This window comes from Cibotium barometz, chromosome 23, assembly GCF_041138505.1.
Source record: "Cibotium barometz isolate CiBa-2024 chromosome 23, ASM4113850v1, whole genome shotgun sequence".
Lineage (NCBI taxonomy): Eukaryota > Viridiplantae > Streptophyta > Polypodiopsida > Cyatheales > Cibotiaceae > Cibotium > Cibotium barometz.
Window position 1 is genome coordinate 21,786,440 of NC_141068.1, and position 13,312 is coordinate 21,799,751.

The following is a 13,312-nucleotide window of genomic DNA, read 5'->3' on the forward strand; positions in this document are numbered from 1 at the left end:
AAGCTGCAATTCAATGTTTCGTGGTTCGCTCCTTCAACAGTGCAACAGCCATGTACCGAAGATACAATGATCAAGCTCTTCAACAACAAGTTCATCCACTATGATCAAGTCCTTGACCCAGCTGTGATCACAACGATCAGATTTTTCAACTTGATCATCATGTTGCTGGAGTCCTTTCCAGATTGGGACCACTACAATGAAGGTGGGTAGGGCTTGGCCTTTGACATCAACACAGGCTCAATGCTCGAGCAAATCTTTGGCTATTATGAGCGGATCATGTGGATGCTCGCTTGGCGCCTGCTGTGCAGACATTCGAAGACATGATGGAGATGACCTTCCGAACCAGCTATAGAGTCTTCCATCGAGTCCCCCCTACTCCAACCTTGTGCCGCCGTGACTTCATCCGAATATACTCGATCTACTACTGATAGATCCGGCCAGCTCCAAGGATGGACCTCAATTAGGGAGGGGGTTATGTTAACCATTCTGGTTAACATTACCTTTAGCATGACTACACTTATTGTAATCCATTTATTGTAACCGCGTAAAGCGCTTAATGTAAAAGAGACATGGGATGACGGTCATGAGGAATAGTTGTACATAGAGCTAGGAACACTAGCTTTGGGCCCCTAATTGTAACTGGGCGGTCAGCCAATTGTAACTATGAGCTCTTGTATATAAGACATTTATGAAATATGAAAAGGGACAATCCCATTAGTCTCATTTGAGCTTTGCCTCTTCTCTGTCTCATTCATTTGAACTTGTGGATGCATGCTAGCTTGTGTTTGCTTGCCTGCATGCTTGATTGTTGGTGTGTGCTTGTAGGGATGGCGATGCTCTAACCTCTCTCCTTCTCTCCCTTCTCTGTGCATGTGGCATAAAGTGAAGGTTGAGCTTTCCATAGCTCCCTCTTTTTTGCTCTCTACCTAGCCATTCAATCTCTTCTTGGGTGACACAAGAAGAGGTGGAGCGAGTCCCTAGTGGCTTCACATCGAGGAGTTAACCCTCATTTGGGTTGGCTAAGTGCAACTCCCCTTGCATATATCTCTCTTCTCTTCTCTCTCCCTCTGTGTGCAAGGTAGTATGTTAGGTCCAAAGATGTTTAACCTAACATACAGCTACATTTTCTCTACCACATCCAACAACTACAAGTAATTCACTTTCTCTAAAATTATGATGACATACAATTTTGATGAAGACTTTGTGGTGGGAGTGGGGAATTTCAGCAAGGTCTACAAGTGAGTGCTTAAAGACACAACCACTGTTGCTATTAAGAGGGGCAACCCAACTTCTAAACTAGGGGTGAGGTAGAAATTGAGTTTCTGTGGAAGCTTCCGAGGGATAAAGTAAAGGCCACATATAAGGAAGAGAGAGAGAGAGAGAGAGAGAGAGAGAGAGAGAGAGAGAGAGAGAGAGGAGTGTAGGGGTATGTTTTGAGAGAAGAATTTTTAAATAAATAATATAATATGAAAGTATAAATTTATATATAATATATATATATATATATAATAACAATATATAAATATATAATAAGTAAGGATATTAAATATATAAATATATTAAAACTATATTTTAATATTAGAATATAATGTTGTATATATATATATAATAAGAAATATATTTAGTAAATATGTAATAATATTATATTAATATATTATATATAAATACATTCACAAACACATACATATGCATACATAGACATACACATGTGTGTGGAGGGTGGGTGGGTGTGTGCTAGAGAGAGAGAGAGAGAGAGAGAGAGAGAGCTCCTATGTGTGTGAGAGCGTGTGCAAGAAGGGTGTGAGAAGAGAGAGAATGCATTTGCAAGTGTATTGGTCTATGCACATGACAAAGACATAGAAAGAATGCATGTAACACACAAATACACAAAGGTATATACACAAATGCACATATACATGCGCACACACTCACTCACACTCTTACATACACACACATACATATGTATGCACATAACATATATGCATACAAGCAAAACTTCATGAGCTAGCAAAGCGAGGGTCACCTACTTGGCATTTTAAGTTTGCACACCTAGCAGGTGTGGTGGGCATAGAAGGGGATTGACACAGGACTTCTAGGGTTCTCGCTTAACCAGCCTACCAATTTTTCCTAGTTTACGTTGACGAGTGTGTTTCGTGTTGCATTGCGCTACCAATTTTTCCTAGTTTTCGTTGACGACCTTGGTTGTGCGCTAGTGATGTGAAGTTGGGCGATTTAAAGCGAGGCTGTATTCTGTAAGGACGTCGCGGACCCCGCCATAGCCAGGGCTTACTGTAGATTTTATGGTGACCTCCCCCCTTTCCTCTCTCTCTCTCTCTCCTCCCTCAGAGCTGCTCTCTGCACAGTTTTGTGACCGCGTTTCTTACAGAGCATCTGCCTAGCACCACATAAACTTCGTGACAACCCTGCTCGTGGCGATCTGCGTGCAAGCTCCTCCAGCAATTAACCGAGCAATGAAGGTAAGCTAAGCTTTGGTTTAACGAAGCAAATAGTGTGTGTGTGTTTGTGTGTGTGAGAATGGCCGTAGCGTTTGAACCTGCACAGGGACAACGTGCAGCATACGACAATGGTGAACGGCTCAGCCTAAGAGAGACGAAGACCACGCTCTACCATTCTCTCGCAGCCAAGATTCTGCAATAGTGCATTTGTTCCATTTGAAGGTTAGTTTTGCAGAAAGCTTAAGCTTAAAATCAATCCGAGATCAATAGCTTCTGCTTAGCATGAAAAGCGGGGAATTTCCGTCCTGGCACGAAGTGAAATTCTGGTCGAAATCTGAGATTCCTCGTTGCACTTTCTGTTCTGCGTGTCTCCAGACCTATGGTGTTGAACGAACAAAGCGTTTTGATTGCAGCAGGTTACGAAGCAATCGGCTTCCCGGTTCTGCCGTTGAGAATTCTGTCAAAAAACGCTCCGTCAAAGAGCCAGCGCTTAATTGAGGGTAGGTTATACTTGAGGACATTTGCATATTTTCGATCTTGCCTTCTAAGTTTTAACGGAGAAGCTCGTTTTGGTGGCAGTACAGGCAGCACGAAGAGGCCTTTACAGAAGTGTTCTCTGTTGAAAATCTCCGTCACAACGCTTCAAATTTGTGGCCAAATCTCATGAATCTCTTCAAAATTCCAACGAGAACGGCGACCACTAGTCTTACCTGCGATCTGCCAGGAGAGTTTGCCGTGGAAAGTTCCGGCTGCCGTTGACGTGCCGTCACAGATCAAGCGAGCGTAAGGGATCCATCGAGAATTGCCCATAGACTTTCATGGATTCGCTAAAAATTACCGACATTCTTGTGGCTGTGTGGTTCCCATCTGTGCAGGAAAGTAGGGGATGGAGCAGAGTACCTGTGGAGGAGGGGAGCTCTCTCCGTCACCTCCGAAGAAGAAGAGGGGGAGGCCACGCAAGTCGGAGACGGCGCCGCTGTCGGATAAACAAAACAATGGCAACAGAAACACGGCAACGCCGGCGTCGACGGCAAGGGCGAAGGCCAAACCTAGGGTCTCGCAGAGCTATAAGAACGATGCTCCGTCCGGCGATGCAAAGCCGCTGGTCGGCCAATCCGTGCATGGAGTGGTGGACGGGTCCTTCGACGCTGGATACCTCGTAACGATCCGTGTCGGAGCTACCGACAAAGTCTATCGTGGCGTCGTCTTCGGCCCCGGCCTCTCGATTCCCATCAACGAAGAGAACGACGTTTCTCCTAACAACAGAGAAGACGCTGTGTCGACCCCGGCAGACTCACCCTCCCTGACGCCTCCTCCGGCTGCCACTCCAATGCCCTCTGCCGCCCGGCTTCCGACACCTGCCGAACCTCCGACAAGGAACCTGCCATCGTTTTCTGTCACTTCGGCGCCTGTTGGGCTTGGATCTCCAGCTCTTGCTCCGGTGGCTTTCCGTTCCTCCTTTGATCAGGAGATGATGGGATTCATGTATCCAGGCCTCTCGCAACTTCATTCTGGCAGCGGTGATGGCTCCTTCGGCTTTCCTTTCCAACTGCCGACGGCCACTGAGTATGCCTCTGCCAATGCTCAATTGGCAGCACCAAACGCACAGGGAGGAGCTCTTCCTCCTCGTCCGGCCGGTTCTTAACTAAGTTTCTGATTTCCGTCAGAAGAGACCGACGTTCCGACATTTTCTTCCGGCAATGTGGTTTCCCTCCGACAAATTTGACCAGGGGCGCGCATACATATTACACTCTCTGTGCTATTAATTAATTACACAAAATGTCTTCGTGAGAAAAACGGATCTAAAGTATATGAAGCATCTCCTCTAAGTCCTTTGAATATCCCAGCCTAAGCTAATCTTTGTGTCCCTATTGATTTGTCTTCAGGTCTTTGTTGTTTCACAAAAGTTAGTCCTACTAAAAAGTGTTTATTCTTACTAGAATTGTTTTGATATTGTTTCCATGGACACCACTTCTGGCTAGGCCACGAGTGGTCGGATGCATGCCAATGGCCAAAATCAAAACTTGTGAGACCCCTCTGCCCCCTCTGCGCACCGGATTCCCGGTTGCTAGCAGCGGAAGTAGCTTCCTCTTGCGCGGGGCAGGGTTTCCCACTCGGAGCCTCGCCCTCGAATGTCCAGATACGGGATTAATCTGGTGGTCATTCCGAAATGGGAACCGAAAAAATTTTCCTTGCCTGAAAAACGGGGAGGATTCTACCTTTTTATTTTCTTAACGAATTTTCTAACGAGGTCAAGAGACTAAACTATCCTTCACCGGATTAAACCAGATAGAAGGAAAACTATCACTGACTTAGATTGAAGAAATCAACGCTTTTAGACACAGCCATTGATCTAAACATTTGAAGAAATCAACGCTTTTTTTTTAGCCGAAGTCAGGCACAGCCATTGATCTACTCATTTGAGAAATTCCTCAGGTTTTTATTTAACTACTCGAATTCTAAACGTATTCCTATTATTTCAATTTAATTATTAAAACTCCACTGATTCCAGCCTAACCCCATCCGGCCCATGGGTTAGCCACCACCCAACCACTAGAATCGGTAGAACTAAAAAATTACTCACCCACCCATAATTGAATGCCTTTCTTAACTTTTGCTTTCGCACACACTCCTCTTTAACTCTTTAACATATAAAATAATCCATTGATAAACAGTTATTGGTTGCAGATATTATAACTCAAAAATACCATCCAGTCTCTTGTTTCTCAAAAAATAGTATCACTTTGGACTCTCTGTTGAGACCTATTGGTCAGCAAAACGAGATCCAGTAACAGATTATAATAATCATTTCGTCCATCATACATACCTTCCACGATATACGCATGGATGTCCTAAGCATTGCGAGCCCGTGCATCACCTGGTCAGAACCCTCCAGGATCCTCCTTAGGTGTCCTGGTACTTCACTCAAGGACGCTTCATCAGCCCTCGCCCATTGTACCGGAAGCGTCCCATTTTTCACCCATACCGAGGCTAGTCAACAGGCTTTGTCGCGTGAGCTGTCCTTTGAACACTCCCCACCAGCTGTTGCAATCGAACTTCCCTTAGAAAAACATATACCAAATGCTCCCTCCAGCATTCTGGCGTATGACAATTCTTTAAGAAAATAGGGTTTCTATGCAAGTTTTCAGTTTGATTTTCTTTTGAATACAAGGAGTATTTCTTGAATCAGTATCGCCAAAACTTCTTGATTGGAATTCTGAATTTCATACCAGAATTCCTTGAATTCTATGACCTTGATCCACATATCAATTCAAAGGGTCTCAAACTTAGTTTCAAATTTGGCGGGAGTTTTGAGTGTATTCTTCTAAACTGGTCACACCTTCTTTCCTCGAAACTGACGAAAGAGTTTGGTCTTGGTCATAGTTTGATTCAAGGTTCGAGTCGAATAAGATTTTTCCTGAACTATCTTTCTCGAAAAGGTTTGATAATTCAGTTACTATTTTACTGAATTTCTTTCTTTGAATATTCACTTAACTGATTTCTAAATTAGTTACGAATTCCAATGAGAAATAAATTAACCATTTATCTGAATATTTTGATCTCGATAGATTTCTTGAACGTGTGAATATAAAACAATAGAAATTTCTCTCTTAGAGTATTTAATTATTCATTTATCAAATACTCATAGAATTTAAACATAAAATTTAAAAGAATTCTAATTTTAATATAAAAATTCTTTATGCATCTATTTATGCATAAAAATCAACTTCAATGTGAATAACACTTTTATTTTAAAAAAAACATTTTATGCATCTATTTATGCATAAAATCAAATTTAATAGGAATAACACTTTTAAAATAAAAAGAATTTCTTTATGCATCTATTTATAAATAAAATCAATTTTTATAAGAATAACGCTTTTATAATTCAAAAAAATCTTTTATGCATCTTTCTATGCATTAAAAAAAAACTTAATAAGAATAACCCTTTTGTAATAAAAAAATTCCTTTATGCATCTTTCTATGCATAGAAATCAAATTTAATAAGAATAACACTTCTATAATAAAAAAATTTCTTTATGCATCTTTCTATGCATAGAAATCAAATTTAATAAGAATAACACTTTTATAATTAAAAAATTCATTTATGCATCTTTCTATGCATAGAAATCAAATTTAATAAGAATAACACTTTTATAATTAAAAATTTTCCTTTATGCATCTTTCTATACATAGAAATCAAATTTAATAAGAATAACACTTTTATAATAAAAAATTTTCTTTCTGCATCTTTCTATGCATAGAAATCAAATTTAATAAGAATAACACTTTTGTAATAAAAAATTTCCTTTATGCATCTTTCTATACATAGAAATCAAATTTAATAAGAATAACACTTTTGTAATAAAAAAATTTCCTTTATGCATCTTTCTATGCATAAAAATTAATTTTAATAAGAATAACACTTTTATAATTAAAATTTTTTCTTTAAGCATCTTTCTATGCATAGAAATCAATTTTCATAAGAATAATACTTTTATAATAAAAAAAATCTTTTATGCATCTTTCTATGCATAGAAATCAAATTTAATAAGAATAACACTTTTATAATAAAAAATTCCTTTATACATCTTTCTATGCATAGAAATCAAATTTAATAAGAATAACACTTTTGTAATAAAAAAATCCTTTATGCATCTTTCTATGCATAGAAATCAAATTTAATAAGAATAACACTTTTGTAATAAAAAATTTCCTTTATGCATCTTTCTATGCATAAAAATCAAATTTAATAAGAATAACACTTTTGAAATAAAAAAAAATTTATGCATCTTTTAATGTATAAAAATCAATTTTAATAAGAATAACACTTTTGTAATAAAAAAATTTCCTTTATGCATCTTTCTATGCATAGACATCAAATTTAATAAGAATAACACTTTTGTAATTAAAAATTTTCCTTTATGCATCTTTCTATGCATAGAAATCAAACTTAATAATTAATATGAGTGATATCCATGCATATTCATAGGTGAATATGTACATGGAGTAATTAGAATATTTCTTTTAGATGCAAAAATGGTGGAAATTACTCTTTTGGAATAACAAAAAAAAATAAACTTTCTTTTTCATAAAATTCTGAAAAATTTTGCCATAACCTCCTTTGTATGGCTGACCATTTCTCATTTTTTATCTTTCTTCACTTAATTTAATTAACCCAATTTAGAATTATAGAACTCTAATCTACATAATTTTCTAAATTCAAGAGAGTAAACAATAAGAAGAGTTTAGTTAATCACTTAGTTAAGCTTTCTAGGATTAAGAAAGGTTGGAATGTAAAGAAGAGAAGGGGATGGCCTTTTCATCAAAGGCATAGCATTTGAATTTAATTCAATCATTTGCAAAACATAAAAATCAAGAAAACCATAGATTTTTCATTAAAATTCATAAACAAAGTTAGAAAATTAGCTTACATGGAGCTTGTAAGCTCTCCTTTGGCTTGAGGGATTGAGGGTTCTACTCTTGTTTGAAGCAAGAGTGGCCACCAATTCACTTTGGAGAGGATTAGGCCAAAAACAATTGAATTATTAAAAAATTCAATGTAGATGACTCAGGACAGGAGTAGAGTAACAGTGCATAGACACCATTAAGCTTTTACAAAGGGAGAGGCTTCTATTTATAGGAAAAAGTGATCTTATAACCAAGCAAACTGATTCTAGAATTTTCCAGATCAGTTTGGTCAATTTTTGATCATTTTTTGTCATTTCAGCTTACTTTTTGGATCTAGTTTTGAAATAGGAGAGAGAAGAGATGAAAATATCTCATTTTATTATTAAAAATTAGGGGTAATGATGAGAAAAAGGTGCCTACTTCATGAGGGGAGATCCCCACTCTGAGGTGTCAAAATTTTATTTTTTAATTTTTTTATTTGGTCCGTAGTCCACTCTTCATCTTATGTGAGCATTTACTCATTTTTGGGGGGTTTTTCTTTTATTCTTCAATTTATCTCCTCCCTACATTTGGATTAATCTTATTGGTCCATAGGAAACTTAATTGGACCATAATCCAAAATTTTAAGAAAATCTTGACCCTTCGGCTAAGGTCTTTTGAGCCCATAATAATTTATTTCTAATGCAGCTTAGGAATTTCTTTTTAAACTTCTGTTTCGGGGGAATTCATTTTAATAAGAAGGGATATTTTTCCATCCAAAGATATCTAAAAACTGAATTATCTCTCTCTAGAATATTTTCTCTCTCTAGGCCAAAATAGGTAGAAATAAGATCTTTTATTATTCTGAAAAGGGGATTGATTATTACAGGGGAAGAAAAGGGAATTGCTTACATGGGAAGAAATTGGACATCTTGAGGGGCTTGGGAGGAATCTTACATCCTCTCCCACTTGAAAAACGCGAGATGTCCTTATCTCGTAAACTGGGGGTAATCCCACATCAGTTCTATCCTTTTGAAGATGCCACATCAGTTCGGCTTCTTTCTCCCAAGTGGCATCTTCAAAAGGATAGAACTTCCATTTGACTAATAATTCTCTCAGAATTCTGTTCCTGAGAACCTTCTCTCGAACATCAAGGATTTCTTCAGGTTGGAGTTCCATCTGCCCTTGGGTTGAAGAAGTTAAGAGTTCATCATTAAGCACATGATTCGGGCTCGGTACATACTTCTTAAGTAGGCTGACATGAAATACATTATGTACTTTGAGATGAGGAGGCAGAAGAAGTTCATAGGCTAAGTCACCGACTTTCTTTGCAATCAGATATGGCCCACAGTATCTGGTGGATAACTTCTTGTACTTCCCAAGAGATAGAGAACTTCTTTTGGGGCGTACTCGAATGAAGACCATATCTGCTTCTTCGAATTTTCTACCTAACCTCTTCTTATCTGTATACTGCTTCTGTCTATCCTGGGCAGCTTTTATATCCTTGTGGATTGACTGCATCTGCTTTTCCATGTCATCAAGCATCTATCTGGACATCTCGACCCTAATCAATGAGTTGGACCAAGTTAATGGTGTTAGGCAGTCTTGTCCATACAGAGCTTTGAAAGGACTCATCCTGATACTTCGGTGATAAGAAGCATTGTAGGTGAATTCGACTGGGTGCAAATAGCTTAGCCACTTCTTGGGTTCCCTGCCACCACAGCATGACCGAAGTATATCTTCGATTACTTGGTTCACCCTTTCTGTTTGACCATCGATCTCGGGGTGGTAAGCTGTGCTAAGATCCAAGAAAGTTCCTACTGCTTCGAAGAATACAGGCCAGAATCTTGACATGAATTTGGGATCTCGATCACTTACTATTCTCCTAGTGGGTAGGCCATGCAATCTGAAGATTTCCTTGAGGAACACTCTGGCCACATCCACTGCAGTGTGCGTTTCTTTTATTGGAATCAGATGGGCAACTTTGGTTAATCTGTCAACTACCATGAAGATGGAGTTGTAACCTGATTGCACCGAAGGTAGTCCAGTAATAAAATCCATACTGATACATTCCCACTTCATTTGGGGGATGTCTACTAATGGATGTAACTTCCCAAGCATTTTTACTCTTTCGGCTTTGACCTTTTGACATATCAGGCATTGATGTACATGATTAAGTACATCCTTTTTTAGTCCAGGCCAAAAGAAGCTTTTCTTTACAGACATGTAGGTCTTGATGAAAACTGGATGTCCTACTATAAGGCTATCATGGGCTTCATTCAGAATTTGACCCTTAGTTCCCTCATCATTGGGAATGCATAGCCTGCTATTATAATACATAATTCCTTCATCCAGGCTGTACTCGGTTCAACTCTTGAGGAGTTTTGCTTTCCTGCATAAGTAGGGTAGCAATAGGGCCAAAGAATCTATCCTGTATGATCTTCTCTCTTGCTTCATTAATCGATGGATTTGACACCACTGTGATTGCAAGTAAGGAGGCTTTTCTGCTGAGAGCATCTGCTACCACATTTTCTTTGCCTGGGCGGTACTTGATTTCAAAATCAAATTCCTGCAGGGTCTGCATCCACCTTCTTTGGCGCTTGTTGAGATTCTTCTGAGTGAAGATCCACTTTAAGCTCTGATGATCTGTCTCATCAAAGTGAATCTTTGACCCAGTAGGTAATGTCTCCACAACTTCAGGGCATAGACTACTGAAAGTAGCTCCAAGTCATGGACAGCATAATTTCTCTCATGCGTTCTGAGTTTTTGGGATTCATAGACCACTGTATAACCTTCCTGCATGAGCACACCTCCCAAGGCAAAACCACTGGCATCAGTTACTATCTCAAAGGGTAGAGAGAAATTTGGCAACTTCACAACGGGATTGGATACCAAGGCGGTCTTCAGCTTATCAAAAACGCTCTGACACCTGGCAGACCATTGAAACGGGTTATTCTTCTTGAGAAGATTAGTCAGGGGGAAGCTATGAGAGCATACTTGGGTATAAAAATTCTATACCAACTAGTTAATCCCAGGAACCCCCTGACTTCTTTCACTGTCTTTGGTCTAGGTCAATCTATGATTGCTTGGACTTTTGTAGAATCTGGAGAAATTCCATCTTTGGATACCAGAAAGCCCAAGTATTCAACATGGTCGACAGAGAAAGTGCATTTGCTCTTTTTTGCAAAGATTTGGTGCTTCCTTAGAATCTCAAGAACTTTACGGACGTGAGCTTCATGGTCAACTGCATTATTTGAGTAAATCAGAATATCATCAAAGAAAACAAGAACAAAATCATCCAAGCATTCTCTGAGAATGTCCTGCATTAGGCGATTGAATGTCTTGCATTAGGCGATTGAATGTAGCTGGGGCATTTGTCAATCCAAATGGCATGACAGTAAATTCATAGTGCCCATAACGAGTATTGATGGCTGTCTTCGGGGTATCTTGATCATTAATCCTGATCTGGTAATACCCTGATTTGAGATCTATCTTTGTAAAGTTCTGGGCTCCATTTAGCCTATCCAAAAGCTCATCAATTCTGGGGATAGGATACTTATTCTTAACTGTTAGCTGATTGAGACCTCTGTAATCCACACAGAGTCTTAATGTTCCATCCTTCTTTTTCTGAAAGAGAACTGGCGCTCCCCAAGGTGAAACATTGGGTCTTATAAACCCTTGTTCTAACAGTTGCCTAAGCTGTTCCTTGAGTTCAATGGCTTTAGGGACTGGCATTTTGTACGTGCGCTGGGCTATTGGCTAGGCTCCAGAGGTCAATTCTATCTCATGATCTACTTTCCGAATTGGAGGCATCTCAGTTAGCTCTGCTAGGAATAAATCATCATACTCACTTAACCATTCTGGTTCTTTAACCTTTAACTTTTTCTACTGGATTCTTTTTTACAACATAAATGAGCTGCTTCTTTCTAAGTCCTTTCAGTAACCTAGAAGCTTTTACTAATTGTAGATCTGGGGATCCGAAAATTCCAGTTCCTTGAACTTTGTTCCCATGAAGGTCACGGAAGGAAATGGTTCTATTGTGACAGTGAATGTCAGCTTGATTTTTGTGGAGCTAATCTATTCCAATCAAAAACTCCCAAAGGTAAGACTCTGAACTGGTAGTCAATTACATTCCCATCTAGATTAAACTGAATACGATCTATCTCATGGTGAGTGAAAAGAATCTTACCACTGGCCAATTCAACTTTGCATAGGTTTCCCTAATTTCTATTCTAAGACTAGCTTACGCAAGCATCCTGGGGAAATAAATAAATGAGTACTGCCTGAATCAATCAAAAGCTTGAATGGCTTACTCTTATACTCAGCTGAAGCATGGATGACAGAGAATTGACGATTTGGTCCTTGGTTTTCAATCGCGGCATAAATTTGACCTCTTTCCTCTTCCACTACTTCTGCTATTGTAACTACTCTGGCTGCTGCAAATTGGGGCGGAACTCTTTCTCTTTGGTTACCCCAGTTCTGGGAGGGAGTTCTGAGACTACTCTGAACAGAGGGAGTTCTGAGACTACTCTGAACAAAGGCAGATGGTTGAGCTAGAGTCCTCCTGGAATTGCCCTGATTTTGGCGAGACGGTGACTGATACGAAGGGGCTGGTCTCTGCACTCTGGGTCCTTGACTTCTGTGTCCTCTTGACATGGCAGGAGTCGGGCAGTCTTTAAGCTAGTGATCGAAACCCTGACACCCAAAACACCTGTTCTCACTTCTAAGCTCATCCCTCTGAATCCTTGAAAGAGGTGGGGCTCTTAAGAAAGTGTTCTGAGGGAAGGGTCTTCCTTCACTTCTGAATCTCCCAGCATCTTGATTTTGATTAGGGCCTTGCTGCCTCTTTGGGGGTGGAAAGTTTAAAGCACTTCCCGGGGTTTGGAACCTTTTAAAGTTTGAGGGTGCAGGCTTCGGCGGGACCTTAACAACAAATGCGTTGGCAAAGTCCTTTGCCATTCTGACAACTTCTGCCATTAAGACTAGTTTGGCATTTTTCACTAAAGTGTCCAATGGCTCATTCATCCCTCGAATGAATTTAGCCATCAGCTGCTCTTCATCCAAAAGTGGAGAATATTTGAGGAGAAGGGCAAATGCCCGATGGTATTCCTCAATCATCCGGCTATCCTGCTTCAATTCCAAGAACTCATTCATTTTGGTTTCCAGGAAGCCCGGTGGACAAAACCTCTTCCTGAGGTAAGCTTTAAGATCTGACCAGGTCTGGGTATTTCGGTCGAGTCGATTTGTCTCGCAATGGTTCCTCCATGCGACCCTAGCCGTTTCCACAATTTTCTATCTGGCGAGAGCCATCTTGCTTAACCGGCTACATCAAAATACTCTTCCATTGCCTCGATCCATTTTTCCACTACTTCTCCTAACTATTCCCCTTCACCCTTAAAGGGACCAGGTTGGGATCGGTGCAGGGCTTTACGAACGTCCGGATCTAACTCTTCATCATCGGTAAG

General features: G+C 39.7%; 1 protein-coding gene across 9 annotated transcripts; it reads left to right on the forward strand.

Annotated features, from left to right (window-relative positions):
- The first annotated feature begins 2,338 nt into the window (after window positions 1-2,338).
- On the forward strand, window positions 2,339-4,253 carry LOC147625743 (uncharacterized). 9 transcript variants are annotated; one of them, XM_086817286.1, is made up of 5 exons: window positions 2,339-2,477; window positions 2,563-2,678; window positions 2,832-2,956; window positions 3,041-3,239; window positions 3,332-4,253. In XM_086817286.1, exon 5 carries the CDS (start codon window positions 3,343-3,345, stop codon window positions 4,099-4,101), a length of 759 nt encoding a protein of 252 aa, XP_086673412.1. In that variant the 5' UTR covers window positions 2,339-2,477; window positions 2,563-2,678; window positions 2,832-2,956; window positions 3,041-3,239; window positions 3,332-3,342; the 3' UTR covers window positions 4,102-4,253. The 9 variants fall into 9 exon arrangements, with proteins under 9 accessions (XP_086673412.1, XP_086673417.1, XP_086673418.1 ...); XM_086817291.1 differs by having other exon boundaries at window positions 2,870-2,956; XM_086817292.1 differs by having other exon boundaries at window positions 2,873-2,956.
- The last annotated feature ends 9,059 nt before the right edge of the window (window positions 4,254-13,312 follow it).